At 48.9% G+C, this 18,917-nt stretch overlaps 2 protein-coding genes across 2 annotated transcripts; both read right to left on the bottom strand.

Annotated features, from left to right (window-relative positions):
- Nucleotides 1-9,379: 9,379 nt before the first annotated feature.
- N7509_000029 (uncharacterized protein) lies at nucleotides 9,380-10,093 on the bottom strand (the record flags this gene model as incomplete). Its single annotated transcript, XM_056624676.1, has 1 exon — nucleotides 9,380-10,093. One exon carries the CDS (start codon nucleotides 10,091-10,093, stop codon nucleotides 9,380-9,382), a length of 714 nt encoding a protein of 237 aa, XP_056494777.1.
- An 807-nt stretch (nucleotides 10,094-10,900) lies between these two features.
- Nucleotides 10,901-11,392, bottom strand: N7509_000028 (uncharacterized protein; the record flags this gene model as incomplete). Its single annotated transcript, XM_056624675.1, has 2 exons — nucleotides 10,901-11,135; nucleotides 11,184-11,392. 2 exons carry the CDS (start codon nucleotides 11,390-11,392, stop codon nucleotides 10,901-10,903), a joined length of 444 nt encoding a protein of 147 aa, XP_056494776.1.
- Nucleotides 11,393-18,917: the final 7,525 nt, after the last annotated feature.

The raw sequence follows: 18,917 nt of genomic DNA, 5'->3' as shown, positions 1-18,917 counted from the left end.
GCAAGGTACTTGAATATACTATTTTTCCGTCACAATGGAGCTAGCGTAGTGGTGTAATTTTATAGAATAATTTTGGAATCATAATAGACTTCATATAGGGTGCGCGAAAGAGCTTGCCGGTATGATCCTGGCTAGCAGACTCTAGTGGCATATTCATGTTCAGAGTATTTCGAGAGATTGCAATTACCCACAGCAGCCAGCACATGCTCGCAAGAATCGACGGTATACCGTATACTGCGGATGATCTACTCGAGAGAGTCTTCATTCTTTATCTATACATATCACGATTTTCTAATTAGGCCTCAGGAAAACGTTCTGAGTCAACCGGTGAAATGGATCTCGAATCCGCTGTAGCCATGCTACATCTCCTCTATAGCCACGCCGGCATGCCGGAAACGGCCCTTTGCGCTTTTCTCCCTCGCGCCGACGACATCAACACACCAGTCGAGGAAGGTATCAAATCCTTGGTCAGGATTACCTTCATAGGACTGCCAATTTCGCCGAATGAAGGCTTTCAACTCAGCAAAGAACTCCTCAATAGGATTCAAGTCCGGTGAATATGGAGGCAAGTACACCAACTTTACCCCGGCTTCCGAGCACATCCCTTCTATTCGGTCTGAGTGATGAAATGATGCATTGTCCATGACTAACACAGACTTCGGCTCTGGCCACTTCCCACAGTGCTGCAGAAGCTGCTCAATAAAGTCCTCAAAGACGACGGCATCGGTTGAGCCCTGGAACACTCGAGACATAACAATACCATCTTGGGCATAGGCGGGTAGTATCTGATATCTCTGATCACGATGGAATTTGGACACTTGAATTGGCGCTATACCCAGTGGGGACCAACCTGTTCGCCTGAAGCCTATCCTCTTATCACATCCAGACTCATCCACATAGACAAGGTGGTAAGACTGAAAGTCTGAGATATAGTGAAAGTATTCGTCACGGAGCTCTAGGTTGCGCTCTCGGGCCATGACGCGGGCAGTCTTTTTTGACCAGCCTTTGGACCTAAGGGCACGACTGATGCTTGCTTTCGTCGCGAGAAGAGCGAATTCGTCCCACAGGAAAACCGCCATCTCGTCGAGGTACAAGGTAGGTTTCTCGAGCAGGTGCTCGCATAACGCGTCGAGCATGACTGGAGTGATGTTACGGGGTCGTCCGCCCTTATTAGGCGGTGCTTTCACGCTGCCAAATACGTATATTAGAAGAGATTCTTCGAATACTACTCTTGTTGCATCCAGCAGCCTCTGCCATCTCCGAAACAGATAGTTCCCCACTGTGGATCATGTCATAAATAAGCTCATGCTTGGAAGCAGCTAGGTTTGGAGCCATCTTTGGTTCGACCACTTGTGATTGATTGTTAAGATGAGGCGTCCCGAGGAAGTCTATGTTGGAGGAGGGGTAATGAGGTACCGGATGTATTGAATTTACAAGCGAATACGTTCCCGTAATTAATGTGTAAATTACGTAAGAAGCAATACAACGTTGAATTGACAGGGGTACTTCGGAGAACTCTTAAAATAGACTAGTGGATCTTGGTGGTGGGTCTAGAGAATCTCTCGAAGTGTGTAGGAAGGTGCACCGGTTTCGAGACGCACTGTACCCAAGAGCGCCCCCAGTGAGCTCGCACTGGGCGACAGTCCTCGCCAGGCTGTTGGGACAATGGATTCATACCTTCTCGTGGTGTCCGGTGTTAATCCCCGTTGGGGAGACCAAAGTGAATCCGACGTGGTTGTGCGGTCCGGCCCGGCGCGGTGGGCGCGGGGCACGACCGCACAACCACACCAAAAATCAGGGGAAAACGGCATATGAAAACCATCCGACTTCTTCTTACCCGACTCGCACTCGGGCCCAGACGCTGGTCTTGCATTACCAGTTGAAGTGGTGTCGCCCTCAGGAAGAAGACAGGACACCCCTGAGCTTGCATACGGTCTGGGATCGCATCGTGCGAGATGCGGCGAGGCGGTAGTGAACCAGCGACGCAGGCAGTCAAGCTAACATCGGACAGACCTCGTTCAAGGCCCAGAGGCCTCGTTAAGACTCGAACTCGTTAAGGCTCGGAGACGTCGATTACTGGAGACCTCGTTAAGGCGAAGCCACGGGCAAGCTCTGGTGCGGCTGTCCTTCAAGACACGGGCACCGCCGAGACACGGGCAACCCTCTTGGGAGACACACGGGCAATCTGGAAGATATTGGTGGTTGACTGATGGCAACTGATGAAGCTCGTTAAGGCTGTGCCACGGGTAAATCATCGGCCCTGTCCAGTCACTGGGGACCAAGCTTGGTTAGTAGAGAGCAACCGACATACACTGCCGGCTGGAGCGTATACGAGGGCTCTCTGCAAGACACGGTCGGCCTAGTGGAGGGAGACCTCCCTAGGTAACGCGAAACGAGAGCAACAGCTCTCGCGGGCGTGGTGTACAATGGCAGCCACTGTGGCAGGGCTGGGTCCTGCCAAGAGACTGTTTGTATAGCCCGAGAGGACGGATGCGCGTGTCGGTGTACAAAGAGACGGGAGTCAACTACCTCACTCGCACTGGGGGCCTGAGACTGACCTAGGTCGGTTGAAGCGGTGTCGTCCTAGTTGGCCTGCCCATGATGTATGCTTAAGGAGCAAACTAAGAGACACCCAGGGTGAGAGGCCTGGTGAACCTCAAGAGTCCAGAAACCTCAATTATCGGGTGAAAAACTGGGGTAGTGGTCTATGCAAGTAGGCCTGTCAAAGCTACTTAATGTCTTTTGGACCACCGCTCACCATTATACCAAGTAGCGGACGCGCTGAAAAACATCGATATGGAATCGCTGGAAACCATCAACCCTTTTACACTGGCACCATGGGAAGCACGCGTGCAGACTGATGAGCCCATCTCAGAGGGGTCAACTGTACCAGGCGGGTCAATACAGATTGCGTTCAGCAGCTCAGCGCGGAACGAGCTGGTCGGATTTGGTGTGGCGATCGAGAAACAACCACCACGCTATCGGAAAGTAAGACTGAAGACCTTGTCCGTCGCGTTGAGTACGAGAACAGAGCAAAATCTATTTTCCGCGGAGTTGGCGGCAATGGCGCATACACTGAAGACACTCGTGGGATTGAACGACTTTAGGATCACGTTGATCACGAGCAACAAAGCGACAGCTCTCACGCTGAAGAATCCGCGACAACAGTCGGGTCAGGAATTTGTCTGTCAAATCTACAAGCTGATGAGAAGACTGCAGAAGCATGGAAATCAGATCAGCGTCCGGTGGATCCCCACTAGCGAAGACAACAAACTACTAGGGCTGGCGAAAGAGCAGGCGAGAGCCGCGACGCAAGAAGATGCCATCCTGCAAGGACAGGTCCCCAAAATGAGATCGACCACTCTAAAGATTGCGCGTGCCCAAGCAGTCCCCAATAGCGAGTTGCCCGAGAATGTAGGGAGACACTCCCGACGAGTGGACACAGCACTCCCAGGAAAACACACGCGACAGCTGTATGACCGATTATCGTGGAAAGAGGCGAGCGTGCTAGCCCAGCTCCGCACGGGCATGGCAAGACTCAATGGATATCTCTTCCGGATCAATGCCGCCGAGACAGATCAATGCACATGTGGACAAGCAAGAGAAACTGTGGACCACTTCCTCTTTCGATGTCGGAAGTGGACTGCACACCGGACAGAAATGCTGCAATGTACCCACACTCACCGAAGTAACATGTCCTTCTACTTGGGAGGGAAGTCATCCTCCGATGATCAAAAGTGGAAGCCAAATTTGGAAGCAGTACGAGCCTCAATACGGTTCGCGATCGCTACGGGCCGGCTTGAAGCCACTTAACCTTGCCGACGAACGCAGATAGAACACCTTCTCCTACTAACCCCAACACCTTGTGACAGACAGTGGACGCGCTTCAACTGCCGAGGATAGGATGTTGAACACTTGAAGAAGCGCCTTCAAGCTAGTCTACTAACCAATACTTACCCACAGGGACCAGCTATGAGATTGGAAGTTAAGATGTCAAATACGGAAGGAAATGATGTATGGGCTCCAAGGAGACACAGCGTATACCCAAACATGCATGTACTGGTAGATTAGTGATAGTTGCCCTTTCGGCTCGGCCGCCGGGCGTTAATGAATTGTGTGTGTGTGTGTATGATGAAATAAAAGAATGAGAAATCAAGGAGTTTTCGATAATGATAAACGGAAAGGCGATATCAGGCTTATAAGAGAAAACATAACAGAGTTATCGTTCATTCAAGCTTCAGATACGGATCTCTCGAGACAATTTTTCTTTAGAATAGAGCACAGAGCACATGAATTAATTACCGGGGCTTTCTTTTTTAGCACAGTTTGGTCTTACCTTGAGTCTTAAAATCAAAATGAAATTCATTTGAAAGGATGAGTAGCCCAGATTACCATCTGTGCTCGTGTACACTCGTTGTATTTCTGATTTATGTATGTATTGTCAGTTCAACTACCATTTCTATCTGAAATTTCCGCAGAGGTTATGGACGAAGAACCCCGGATCAAGGCATGGCAACGTAGGCAGGGTGGAGTACGGCGACATCATGAAGTGCTGGGTGAAAAGAAGGGGTTCCAAGCGGGGCCACATAGACAGTCGGAAGCGGGCTGTCTGCGTCGCAGAGCATACTTGGGAGATGATGCCGAGAATCTGCTTGCGCACCCGAGAAAGATTTCCCATCGCGGTCTCGAATCGTGGCAAGAAAAAAAGGTGCTCACCCATCAACTCCTCACTGAGAGAGTCAAATCTTGAAAGACGAAATTCCACCCAGTAGAGCTTTCTCCGGTAGCAAGAAGGCGGAAAAGTGCACAAAAATATCCTCCGCCTTGGTAGACGGAGACAGAGGATCCGGACCTGTCCACAGAAAGCTTTGTTGGGTTTCATGATTCGGATAAAAAACACAGTCGACCAAAGATAGCCCGTAAATCTCAGAGCTGGAGACCCCTGATAGGTCAAAAGGATTTTGCTTCAATCCGCGGCGGTCGGTAGCAAGGCAGGGGGGTACAGCGGGTACGTTAGAGGACTCCTGCCAGGCTGCGTGGATGTCATCATCGGAAACAAAGTCTGCTTGATGGTAAGTATACGTTTGGGGAGATGTGAAATGGACTTTACCAACCCATTTGGGCCAAATGATTCATTTCCTCGGACGTCGGTAGTTCAAGGAGCTGGAGAGAACAGAACTGGATCATTGGTATTAGATCGACGAACTTGCGAGTTAGAAAGGGAGCGAGCAATAGGCCAATTTAACCTTCTTATCAGAGCCAGACATCGTATTTATCAAAGGTCCATCGATAATTCTATTTGAGCAAGGTATAGATAGTCACAAGCTCAACGGGAATTAGCTCTCGACTGCATCGACGTCTCAACGGTCATCCCCGTTCATCGTAAGAGAAGACTATCCAGCGTCCTCGCTTTCATACATATTCACCAATGTTTGTTGATCACTCAGAGATAATTTTACTAGTCAAAATTCCGGTCGCACGTCCGTAATATCGACACGATTCCATTTTGAACAGCGTGGGTTGCACGCCCACGGTCCCAGAGTACCAGGGCCTGCTCATTACAACGCTGCTGTAGAAGACCATTTTCGGCTTTTAGTTCGTCATTGGACAGCGAAAGTTGGCGTCGTTCGCTCTCGAGTCGGATTTTCTCAGCAGATTTGACAACATAACATTGCCAGAGACATAAAAATAGGTCGAGTAGGTCGAGAGCTGGCCTCGATATGGAAGAGCCCATCCGGAAAATCTGCTTGGCCTCAGTTGGCAAAAGGCTGGCAGCGCCAGTGGTGTTCTATTACATGTCAACTAGGCTCCCATTTTGCTACTGGGAAGATCCTGACCTTGAACTCGCTACTTTCACGGCCCGAAGATTCTCGGAATAAGCTATGCAGGTCGGCGGTAGTGTCATCCACACAGTGTTTGGAGAGCTGCCGCTGTCTTTTAATTGGTCGCTCGGTCGATGAAGAGCGATCTGGTGCGTCCATTTCTTCATGTACGAGCTGCATGGGCTGAGTGAAGAGAATCTTCAGAGGTTTCTTATATGCTATCATGGAAGGAGACACGCGAAGCCCAACATGTTCTCCACGCCCGCAATTATCAGCTTCTTACCCGTAATGGAGCTCTATAACGACGCATGTTTCAATCTAAGCTCGTTTGCCATATCGCATAGATGAGGATCAACAACAGGGTCGCTCATGAATTGAGGCGGAGAAAAAAAGTTCCGTGACAGTATTTCTCCCCGATTACTGTCGAGCTATCAATGCCGCGCCCTATGAAGGTTGGCATTATTCTCAATCCATCAAGTTCCTGGCCTTCCACCATCCCATTCCATACCTCTACCGGCCTTTCAATGCAGTTTGTATCGCCCTGCTGTACAAGTCTTTTGCTGATTTTTGAGAAATCCACCGATTCTCCATTTTAATGATGAGGCTGTACTTGCACCGCGACAGCTGTGGAGATCATTGACCCGCTTCTGGATTGCCTCCCGAATTGGACCCTCCTCGGCAAAATAAAGCGATGCCCCCAAACTGTTACGATCCATTCTCCGGTCCTGCAGCAGCATTTCAACGACCACCAAATGTCCGCCTTTTACTGCAAGCAACAAAGGATCCTCGAACCAGCGATTCTGGTGGTTGAGATCAACTTTGGGATGGCGCAGTAAAATTCGCACCATCTCCGAGTCGCCCGCCCGGGCGGCGATGCACAGGGCGGTGTCTTGGACGGTAACAGTGCTCTGGTTAATTGCCAGAGCCTCGCCCTGCCGGACCAAGAGCTTTACCGCTTCCAAGCGGCGGTTTTCCACCGCTCGACAGAGGGGGGGGATCTGCCAACTCGGTCGCATTGATCTCTACGCCTCCCTTGTTCAAGAGCATCGCCATCGCATGGGTGTTGCCTTTCGCGGCCGCTTCGGAAAAAGGAGAGACGCCTGCCACACAGAAGTTGGGGTCGATGCCAGGTATCTCGAGAAGCCACCGCAGAGCGACTGTGTCACTCCTTGCGACCGCGTGGTGCAGCGAAGTGGAAGGCGTTTGGGTCTGACCACGACCACCCACGAAGTTGATATCAATGCCACCCGCCTTTAACAGCCTCTCGGTCGTGTCATCGCGCGATAAGAACGTCGACAACCAGAGCGGAGTGTTGCCGTCTTTGTCTCGACAATTTACGTCGGCGCACGTGTGGCTCAACAGCAATTCCACCACTGCCAGACGCCGACATCGAACAGCGAGGTGGAGTGGAGTATCTCCGTTGTGATCCTGAGCATCCAGGGCCAGCTCCTTCTGCGTCAGAAGTAGCTTGACAGCGTCTGCGGATCCATGGGCTACTGCTTGGTGGAGCGGCTGCTCGCTGTTATCAGTGGTCTGATACCCGGCGGATGGCCTGTAGAAAGAGAGCAAGTGCCCAGCTTCCTGTGGGCCTACAAAGATCCACTTCATGGATGGCCGGCCGATGCGCCATGCCCATGCGCGGGGTGACTTGCCAAAGTCATCTGTAGTGAAAGGATCGCTGCCGCTGGAGAGGAGCAGATGCGCCAGGCCCGTTTTGCCCCACCAGACCGCGAGATGGAGGGCCGTTCGTCCTCGCCTGTGCGGGAGGTCAACTTGTGCACTTGGGACCTCCAGCAAACTCTGTACCACAGAACAAGTTCCGTATGTGACAGCATACCATAGCGCGCTTTCTTGCGCCTGGTTTTGGAGGTTGATATCCAGCGTGGGGCTTTCCAGCAGGAGCTGCAATACGTCATGGGATGAGTACTTGAGAGCCCTCATCACCGGGGTCTTCCCTCGAAAGAACGCGTTGACATCTGCCTTGCGATATAGAAGTCTTTCGGCGAGGTCAATATCGTTGTTCATGGCAGCGAGGCCGAGCAAATTGCTGTTTTGACATTCGACGTTGATTGCAAGTATGGCCGGCTGTAGCCTGGCTCTGAGATTTCGACATGATCTCGCAAGAGCAAATCTCTCGCTGCTCTCGAGATATGCTGCAACTCTGTATAAGACTGGGTTGGGTAGACCTCGCAGATGGGGCTGCTTCGAGTTTAGTATGTAGTTGCGAACGTCAAGCATGTCCGTTACGAACCATAATGAATGTTGGGATGGCGAGCAAGGATAGGGCAATAAAATCGCGCGTAGAATTATGGCCTCGTGAAAAGAGCGGCCGAGCCAGTTTATATTGTGCGTCGTGCCACTACACGGCAATCATCGTACCTGAACCCACCAGGGTATCTTGTAGTACAAGAATGCGTCGCGAAGAATGAGGTTCCTTAAAGCGTATTGTAAGAGCAGCACTGCTCATGCCCCCAGGATTGCATTCATAGTTCCTAGGAGAGCCAGGTTCCGGGGAGCCCCCCCACGTATTTCCAGGCACTACCTTGAACCCACAATGGGACTGGTGCTTGAAGCAATGCACTCTGGATGCAATGAGACTACAGTGGAGCGTTCAATGTGAATCTTGGTCCTGATTTCTACCCGCAGTCTTATTTGAGTGGGTGTGACAGTTCATCATCATGCCGTTTCGAAGGCAACTATTCGAGGTTCGATCCAGATGGGCTTAGACGACTATACATCCCATTCGTCCGCTATACGAAACACCCTCACCCATATGGGCCCTATCATTTTATCTAACAGCATTTTGTTCCGTTTGACTTTTCTATCCTTCTCTAAGGCCAAGAATCCTTGCATGTGTGACTTCTGTTAGGTGGGCGAAATTCAGTCAATCAGTGTTTTGACTCGTCTGAACGACCGATTCTCTTTGAGCTTGCTAATTTCGTCAAAAGCGCCAGGAGATACCGACAACTTACGTCGGTGAACTTTGTCGCGTTGGCGCGAGGCTGATAAGAGAGAATAGTGGTCAGGATACGGGCCAAATGGGCAATATACGGCCTGTCGTAGACCATACTCCGTGTCAAAGGAAGCCATAGCTCTCATTAATCGTCATGTTGTTCTAGGACAGCGGATGTTACGAGGACAGCGAAACGCGATAGCAATGTGAGGGTGATTTGAGACACGACTTGCTCAGTCCATATACTTCCGTCTTTTGCTTCTCGGCTCTTGGGCAGATGAAGCTGTTTTTCTCTCGATCCGCGGCGGACCCGAATGATCGATTGGCCCGTGCCTGTGTTGGACATCAACGAGAGGCTGATCGCCGACGACAACGGAGGGTCCAATCTCCGCCACTGCTAGGGGATACATAGGCTCCGGTATTAGACCGTACAATGCAGACCTTTCGTTGAGTGAAACCATCGCGTAGTACCTTTTGAATTCATCCAAGTCTGCAAACAGGCATTGTTTGGTCCGCTGCGGAACGAACTGCTGACGGCACCCGCAGACTGCAAGGTCCGACGAGTCCAGAACTATATGGCAAGTATCAGAATTAATTGTCAACCCTAAGCGATGATCGATCGAGGCTTACCTGGGTTCGGATGCAGAAGCTCCTGCTTCATGCTGATACAGCTTTCCTCGTGTAGTATCACATGATACGCCGCCCTATCGAGACCATGCTTCCGAAACAGCTCTGTCTCGTTATCTTCCCAAGCAACCGTCAAGCCGCCCTTCGAGGGCGTCAAAGTGATCTGGTGTGGCATGTACCGGAGTAGACGTCGGATATGGCGCATGTACCTCATCTCAGTGGTCCGAGGGGTCTGAGAGTCTCCAAACACCGACGAGATGGAAAGTGATAGGAGCTCCTCAATGATGTGGCCGCAAAAGAAAGGTTCGCGCTTTCCGCTTTCCCTCTTCGCACTACGAAGAATCCAGTTCCGGCACGATGTTCGCTGATGTGTATCGTCAAAGTCCAGCCATCGGCGGTGGACCTTGAGTGTCCTTTGCTGAGGATTATACACAACATCCGCCCTACTATCGAATCCTTCGACATAAGCCACTTGAATCCCCTGCATCGAATCCAATAAGGCAAAGCATGCTCTCAGTGCCTTCGGCACAGTTCTCGAGAAGGTGGTACTCGGGGGGCTACAGATCTCGGCATTTTGGAAAAGCATTGAAAGTTCTTCCGCAGCACTGCGGATAGGCGTAGTCGACCGCAGTAGGCGCCACAATTCTCGCGACAGCTTCATGGGCCTTTTTCCAATGGTCTCTCGTATCATCTTGACATCCTAGATTTGCGTTAGCCTGTGACAAGGGACACGGATATTGGACTTCCGACAAACCTGGGCTCCGGATGTTTCGCAATAGAAAAAGTCCTTGCCCTTGGACTCCTGTAGCAAATACGTCCAGATGCGAGATATCGTCGAGGGTAAGAGCAAATCAGCAGCCAGACTAACGTCCATCAGCGCTGGTGTCTTTCGGAGGAGGCTCACGTATATCGGAAGAAGGACGTCCTCGTGCGTTTGGAGGGCGGACTCCCAAATCCGGCACACTCGCTCTGCCAGTCCATGCCGGTCCATGAGCCATCGCCGATCGCGATTGAATTTCCCCTCTGTAAAGTTATAACCAAGTTTGAACGGGTAAATCGAGTTTGTTCCAGAGATTAGCACACCGTGGGCATAAATCCTACCAAGGAGATTTTGGTCAAAAAGCAGGTCCCCGTGGCTTGTCTCGACAACCGAGGACGGGTAAGCGAGGCCACGAATATCCAACGATATTTGCAGCCACTCAGGAAATTCTTCAGGTGCCACCGGCCGACCCTGGGTGGTGCGTCCAGGGCCGATGAGCACGGCCACATCTCGTTCGGGGTGGAAGCGCAATCCGGCAATATCTTCGGCCCAGTCCGTCCGGGTGGACCCAGATTGGCGCGATGGGGTGATGGTGCAATGGAGGCGAGACTTGCATGGCTCCCGCAAATAAAAATTCCAGGAACACCGACTGGCCGCCACTTGCAACCTATACCCATCCCGAGACAGAGCCACGGCTGCCAGCTTGAGTCCGTCGCCGTGGGAGCCCGCCAGTTGGTTCTAGTCGCCCTTGGTCGTGAAGCCCAACTCGAGAGCCTCAAAGGGCAATTGCAGGCAGGCGTTCGCCAAAGTGACCCGACTGGACTTTTTGTCATACTTGATGAATCCCAGGGATCGGCGGCCCTCGGGGTCCGCGGGGTCTGGTACCAAGACGGCGTAATGATCGCAGGCGTCGACGAAGTATGGCCGGAAGGCGATTCGATCGATCTGGAACCGTTCCAATATGGCGTCCTTCCTGTTTTATGATTTAGTCTCATGATCCGACAAGACGACAGACACATACCAATTCTGATATAGTTCCCGAAAGGCATCGGCAGAGGTCCAGTGACTCACGTAATGAGGAGAAACGCCGAGCGAGACAATTCGCCGCGAATGCACAGCAGTTGGGGATGATCCTTTCTGGCACTGAAGAAGTTCGCGTTCAAGTTGCTGATTCGCGTCAGTCATCTCGCGACTATCGTCACCGGAGTCAATCTCCATGCGGTCGGCCATCCTTTTGCAGGGGGGTAGGTGTCCCTGAGAAACTAGGCTCTTTGTCGGCTATTTATATTCCGTCCGTCTGTAAGCCTAGCGCATAGCTCTAGTACGGTAATGCATGGCCAACTAGATAACGGTAACCAACGTCATGATATCAAGATAGAGCCAAGCAAAGGATCTTAATGGGAGAACGATGGTCAACCACCACCAATCCTGCGGCTGTTTGCCCCATCCCTTCCACCTAGACATTTGTATCATTCTGGGCCTTGCCATAGATCTGTCTATCGCCGCCTGGCTTCAAGGATGGTATGAGGCTTTTGATCATATATGGAAGTCTTCAGTCATGGCCTTGCGATGATTCTGCATCGTCGACAGTCGGTGCTCAACATTACGCAACAGTTGCACCCAAGTTGTCAACAAGAATCAAGATCTTTACGGAATTCGGGAGTGCCTCAATCAAGTTCAAATCATCTTGTTGAGATGAGTTCACGACACGCTGTTTCTGGCCGACTCTGCAGACTGACTGCGGTGTACTCGTTTCACCCGCGTCACCAACGTTGACGAGCCAAATGATTTGTCACAGGTCATCTGGGCCAACCAGGGGCCTCTGGTGGGTCAGCGCTTTCCGTGATTCAACCATCTTAATGCCCAGTGATGATCCCTGCCAACATATCCCAGAATTACTTTTGCTTATTCTTAGAACTCAAGCATTATGTTCCTCACCCGTCATCACATTTCTTCAACCTTAAGCTACCCAGTACTACCGCACGCCCATAATTCTATAAATTGAGATGATCTCTGCCTTGCTTGAAATATCCAAGTCAATTGTGGCACTTCATATTAAAAATGCCAGAGAAAAGAGAGGAAAGTGACAATGAGATCCTCGAGGTCCTATCCAGTTACGGAGACCTGAATATTGAAGAGACGGATAACGATTCTACCTACAGAAGGTGACATGTCGGAAACCAGCGAGGATCGCAGATTTGTGGCATCAGAGAGCGATGATGCCACATATTCCGACGAAGAGTCGCTAGGATCCAGTCTTCCCTGCATACACCACCTCATGGATGGTCAGGAGACATCGAGCAATGTAAGTGTGCCCATGGGATTTCTTTGGGCTGCCGAGCTAACGGGAGCAACCAGGTCGGCAAAAAGATACCGATTAGCGCCATTGCCTCTCGCTTGATCTCCGAAGATGGAATTTCAGTGGTACAGTATTTGGTCTTGAGGCAATCGTGGGAGCGCGAGATGCCGCATGAGTATGTTGTGAGCGAGGATCTGTCTTCTTCGCCAAGGTCATGTATCTAATACGAGAAAGTTTTGGATGCCGTCTCATTATTCAATATCGAATGCTCACCACCAGCCTTCTATGCAATACCGAGACGAATACTCAGATTGAAGTCAGTTTCATCTCACTGGATGGCAAGTCGGTCTGTCTCGCGTTTTCTTCGGAGCAGGTTACCGATGGATAAAGTGCCTCGCCAAGGGTTCAAAGATCAGGTGTACTTGCTTCGGAGCTCAACTTCTTTTCTTCGAAATTCTATCATCCCTAGCACTGCAGTACTGTAACAACCAGAATAACACTGTAGTTCTGTCCAGAGACTTTAAAACCCATCGAACACATTTGAAATTTTGCGTATGCGGAATTCATACGTGCACGAGTGTTGTGAGTCCCGGAAAAGACATACTAGGGAGAATTCTTTACGTTCGGTCCATGATTATGAACTTGGAAATACGCCTGTCTGGCTCTGTCACACAATTAAGAAATTTTTGAATTAAGGACGTCTGTATCGAAAGTTTTCTAAAATCTTTTCTTTCGGCATCCTTACACAGAAAAAAGTGAATTCTGTTGGACAGGAAATGGCCCTCACTAGACACAGTAGCGTATTGTGTCTTCCTGATCATCTGAGTATCTATATGTGACACAATTCCTTCTGTATAAGATAGAGTGATCATCATTTATACAAGATGACTGATATGAAAGGGTACTGGTACCAACAAGAGAAAACGAGCTACAGGTGCCATTTCTTTCAAGCGAGCCTGAGCAGTTAATTACCAGACTTTGGTCACTATAAGGATTGAAATTGCCAGCCCAGCAATGAAAAAAGCAAGATGTACCCCAGAGTTCCAGCCATAATCGAACCCATTATGGCGTATAAGCCCCATGGGGTCTTGAACCTGAATGTTCCTTGGCTCTCAGCCGCCGGTGTAGCAGCCGTTTCTATGCCTGATGGCAGCTTTATAGGAGACGTGGCCAGAACTTTCTGGGCGGAGATTGAGGAGTTTAGTGTGCCTGGTAAATTTGATATTGTGGTCATAACTGGTATTGCCATCCAGTTGAGGTCTTTTGGGGCTAGTGTGGCGTGAACCGAACTCTTGTTGGTAGCATAGCAGAATGCATACGTTGTTCCAGTAATATGAACACGAGAGGGACGCTGTGCTGCAATGATTCATTAATATCAAAAATTCTTTGAGTGCATACGGGGTACCAACCTATTCTTTTTGTTGACATCCACCAGCTCTACGGAGTCCTTAAGGATAGCCGTCATTCCTGCTTCGGAAACGCCCCAGTCAGATGCAGCGACGATTTGAAGGCAAGTCACAAGGAATGTTGTCGCTTCATCATCCTAGAATTTAGATGAGAAGTCAATTCAGATTCTTGAAGTCTTATATCTCGGAATTTCCTCACATACGGTAGATATGCTCGCTTCCAATTCACGCCCTTGAAATCCGGGCAATAGGAGGCTGACTATTTGTCCGAGAATTATTGTAGCTGCACCTAAAAAGAAAATGCAGTAAGTGAGCAACATGTTCACTCAGAGTTTCCGTCTCAAGCTTCGGAGGATGACTGTTTCAAGTTCGGACACTCAATCTGTCAAATCAAAGGCTTGATATACTGCAAATAGCTTGGAGGACGGATTATTGTATTATGACTGAAAAAATCTTGACTTGTTCAGCAGGAGCCACGCGAAATCCTAAAGTCTTCTCTTGATAGACGAGAAAGCAAGAATTTATCAGTACGGCATTGTGGGAAGCGTTTGTGATGATCTTGAAGATCCTGTTGAGTGACCTCAAACGACTGGTAATCAAAAGCTGTTATAACTGGAACAACCGCTTTTGGGGTCGGAGAGTCCTTTTTTCTTTTAGAGGCTCTTTGATAGGTTTCTAAGGATTCTCGGGGTTCCATCTGGTCACTTGGGCACCCCTTGAGCGGCCACGAAATTGCAAATGGAGCCGTACGACAGTAGTCAAAGGGCGCATACAAATTCTACCGATGATTGTCCCTTTAAGTTGATAGCCAATATTATTGTATCAATTTTATGGGAGCAACAAAAGCTTGCGGCCTGTTAGCGATTGGAAAGTTAATAGATTCCCATTTAATTCCACAACAACTCATCACAAAAAGGCTTTACAGATACGTTCGGTATGAGTTCTTTGGCCAAGTCAAGATTTTGCTGACCATGTTAAACATATTGAGAATGGAGTGTGTCCAAAAATTCCTGTAGCTTAGTTAGAAACGGAATTATAAGTAGCTTCACGCGCGTCGCCAAATGCCTGGTTTAAAGAGCAAGACAGATCCTGTTTTTGACGAAAACCCCCATCTTCAGCTCCGACAGAGACATGCATCGCTTGTTTATTTATTCTACACTCATCTCGGCGGTCTTTGGCGGAACGCTTCAGATCATTGACCATAATAACCAATGTTTTGTGTATTCCACGGGGAACTTCGACTGCACCGGGATCTCGGAGCCGTTTGCGCCTCTTGACGGCATATCATGTTCCCGTAAGTAATACAATCTATTGACGAGAAGAATTTTTTCTGATATCTTTGAGACCTAAACCCAGAGATCAAAGGCACACACTCCAATTCGTCGTCGTTCAAGGCCATGCTATGTGGCTCCGGTCAGAATACCGCATGGGTTGAGGTTCATCGAAGCGGCTTGATCAACTTCCACAATGAAAAAGGGGATGCGACAAGTTGCAAGGTCGCGGAGGCCCTGCTTAAGGGAAGCTTGTGCACTGCCACCGATAAATCAAGGTCTTCGACGAATGGTATTGAATCCCAACTGACTTCGTCGTCTACCACAACCATTCATGTGTCAGTGACAGCACCATCGGCGGCCCCGACTACTTCCTCGGGCCCGAACAGCTCTTCGAATATGACAGGTTGCTAAACAAAAGAATTTGCTTGATTTTTTAAGCTTGTGCTAGGCTATGCTGCTTCTGTTCTATCAATTAAGTCTACCATTTGACTATGGAGCCCCAAGCCCGGCATGGGATGTTCTTCTTTTCTTGCACCTCGCTGCCCAGGTTTCCAATTTACAATTTACAACCAGTCCACCTTTTTAGCACGAAAATAAAATAAGAAAAAAAAATTCTTTGTATGCCTGAAGATTATATGAGAGTCCTGCATCTATTGAAATAACATGAATAATCATCCCAATGGATCTGACAAAAGGGAGCCAGAGTTTCAAAGCAAAAACTGGGTATTTGGTATCTAATCTCATGCTGTTGTCTACTTTTAGTATAATCGCCGGACCATAGATCGGTCGTTTAATCATTGCCGCTAAAATGGGCAACCTCTATTGGGGTTTCTGACTCTAGAAAGTGGTTCTAGAAACCGCTGAATTGATAGCAAAGCTAGTGTATCAATATTATCCGCATGCATCACACGCGAATTACATCAAAATCTGGCTATACATTATTTATTTGCAACCGGCGGCAGGCGAGGAAAATTTTTTTGGAGGCAAAAGCATTTTCATGTCACATCTTGGGGGAAATATTTCATACTTTAAGGCAGCCGAGATCTCAGACGCAAGCCATGAAATGGAAGGGGTGGTCATTGCGGAACATAAACATCATCTTCTAGGTTAAAGATTTGAATTTTCTCGATATTACAAAGCTGGCCAGCCCTCCAATGTCAATCGACCGCGAAATTTAGGGTTGCAGGCAGGACCCGTATTGTCCAGGGTTGCCACATAGCGGTTGCGACCGCCCATTTTCGTATGTGTCAGGTAGTGAGCCTTCAGATTATCCGAGCGTTTGAAGCTGCGATGACACTCTGGCACCCAGCATACGTACGGCCTTTCATCTGAGTGGCATATCAGATGTCTCTCGAGGGCTTTTCGGCGCCTGAATTGGCGGTCACAGCCCGGGTACGTGCATTCGAACTGCCGCTGGGGTATTTTGTGTGGCAATTTCTGGAATCTCCAATCCGGAGGTACCTGAGAGGAAGAAGGAGGCGCGGCGTTCGCAGGCTCTTGAGAAACTGGGCTCGTTGCAAGCGCTTCATTGCTGTCAAGTCGCATAAAATAGGAGTTGCAGGTAGGGGCCACCTTTGCCTCAAGGGCATGAGGCTTGGAGGATGACTCTAATGGGCTGAAAGGATACGAATTGGGCATATTTTTTAGCCAGCAAATGACAGGGATCGGCTCGCAATGGATGAAGCCAGGATCGGAAAAGTGTCCTGGTCGTTGAAAGCCGCAACCGACGACACCATTTCGATGAATCTGTCGCAACGCTTCTTCAGGCTTAAGCACCCCAAACGACTGTTGTGGAAAGGCCGTACAGATGGGACGTGTGATGAAGCAATTTTCAGAAATTAAGGGCCATTGATTGTTCGGCTCGTTCATGATTAATCTTTGACTCAGAGAATGCGAGGTCATTTGGAAACAATCGTTCGGAAATTGCACGCAAGGGATATGGCTCTGTGACAGTTGGCTGCTTTGTACAGAGTAGAAGAAAGCGAAATGCAACATTGGCGATCGCATAATCCAAACACCAATCTGCGACGGGAGAGGTTTGGGCGGCAAGATTCTGAGCGTGCGATAGACCGAGGCCGCCAGTAGCTTGATACAAACGGCGAGCAGATATGTATACAAAAGAAAATGGCGATATAAAAATCGGTGGAAATATGGAAAATTTCCTCAATACTTTCATGGAATACTTTTGACAGCTCCCAGTTGGCGCATTTTACAATTGTAGGAAAAATGCGTTTGAGCGATATCTCATTTATCACTGTTTCAACGGCTGAAGTGACGGTGATGATTCCACGCTGAGACAACCAAAGCTTACTCCGACTGTGCCACTTTTAAACTTTTCTCTTGCACGAATTTCTTCATCTTTTGTCAGCAATTAGCAAGTTAACGTTGCTCCACTTGTTTCAAACTGAGTTATTTGTCGACCACATATTCCTTGCTAATACACGATTGGTTATAACAACATCATCAAGCGTTGAGCATTATGAAGAGCCGAATTTACTGGCTTTATCGGTCTTCGTTGCTATAAATCAAATGAGATAGAGCATAATCTAAGTCTACTACATATACCCAGAGTCTCGAATATATTACTTTCAGAAGAAAAATAGACCCTTTAACTGTGTGCCACGACACACAAGGGGACTGTTGGTATCACCAGCTAGGTCCTGTGTACACAGTTAAGTGAACAGTTTATGCTTCTAAAGCAAAGGTTGATTGATTCGTGTATATATCGTTCTGTCTCCGGTCAAGGCCAAATACCCCTGAATCCATGCGGCGGGAGCCGCAGCTTAGCAAGATTACGTACAACATGTCTTTGCTTATTCTGACGGGAGGATATATCCCGACAGGGACGAAAAGACCGATTTCGATCCAAATTTAGCCCCAAATGAGCGGCTGAGATCGGTATTGACAGCCGAAGAAGCTCATACGCAGGTAGGGATCATTTTAACCTCTAGTTTCGCGCACGATGCTAATCAATGCAACCGGTCTCCCAGCCGCATGCGGACGAAGCGCCCGTAGTGGGCCAAACCCTCGTAATTCCAGTCGGCCCCCGCTGCACTTCCCCCCCCCATATGTCGGATTTTTTACCTGGTACTTGATCCAGGATTTGTGCATGACCAGTGGTCTACGTGTGGAACTATGTCTGACCTGTTTATACACTAACGGTCCGCGTGTGTGGAACTGAATCCGCCCTGTGTAAGAATCTCAATATAAGCAAGGATTCCGTAGGTCCTATTCATCGAGGAAGTGGTGTCCAAGAAAATGACTACTTATTCGAGTCAGTTCATTTCAATCCCTTCCACTTCTGCTCTTGGTCGAGAAGATCATCGTATATTTTGACCTCGGTCCCGCCCAGCTAAGATTCTGACTAGGCCGTCCCTATTCCTATGTTAGATGCGGCGGGAGTCCAAGGGTATACCATATTTCAACTGCCGTCATTCTTGGACTTTGTCACATTCTTATACTGTTATGTTCGGGGTCTTGCCTTTACAATATTCTCACACTAACAATATTGTAATATCTATCCCATGCTACATGCAGCGGGAGTCCAAGGGTATACCATATTTCAACTGCCGTCATTCTTGGACTTTGTCACATTCTTATACTGTTATGTTCGGGGTCTTGCCTTTACAATATTCTCACACTAACAATATTGTAATATCTATCCCATGCTACATGCAGCGGGAGTCCAAGGGTATACCATATTTCAACTGCCGTCATTCTTGGACTTTGTCACATTCTTATACTGTTATGTTCGGGGTCTTGCCTTTACAATATTC

This window comes from Penicillium cosmopolitanum, assembly GCF_028827165.1.
Source record: "Penicillium cosmopolitanum strain IBT 29677 chromosome Unknown utg000001l:1.0-706529.0:1.0-706990.0, whole genome shotgun sequence".
NCBI lineage: Eukaryota > Fungi > Ascomycota > Eurotiomycetes > Eurotiales > Aspergillaceae > Penicillium > Penicillium cosmopolitanum.
This window is presented reverse-complemented; position numbering and strand designations above follow the sequence as displayed.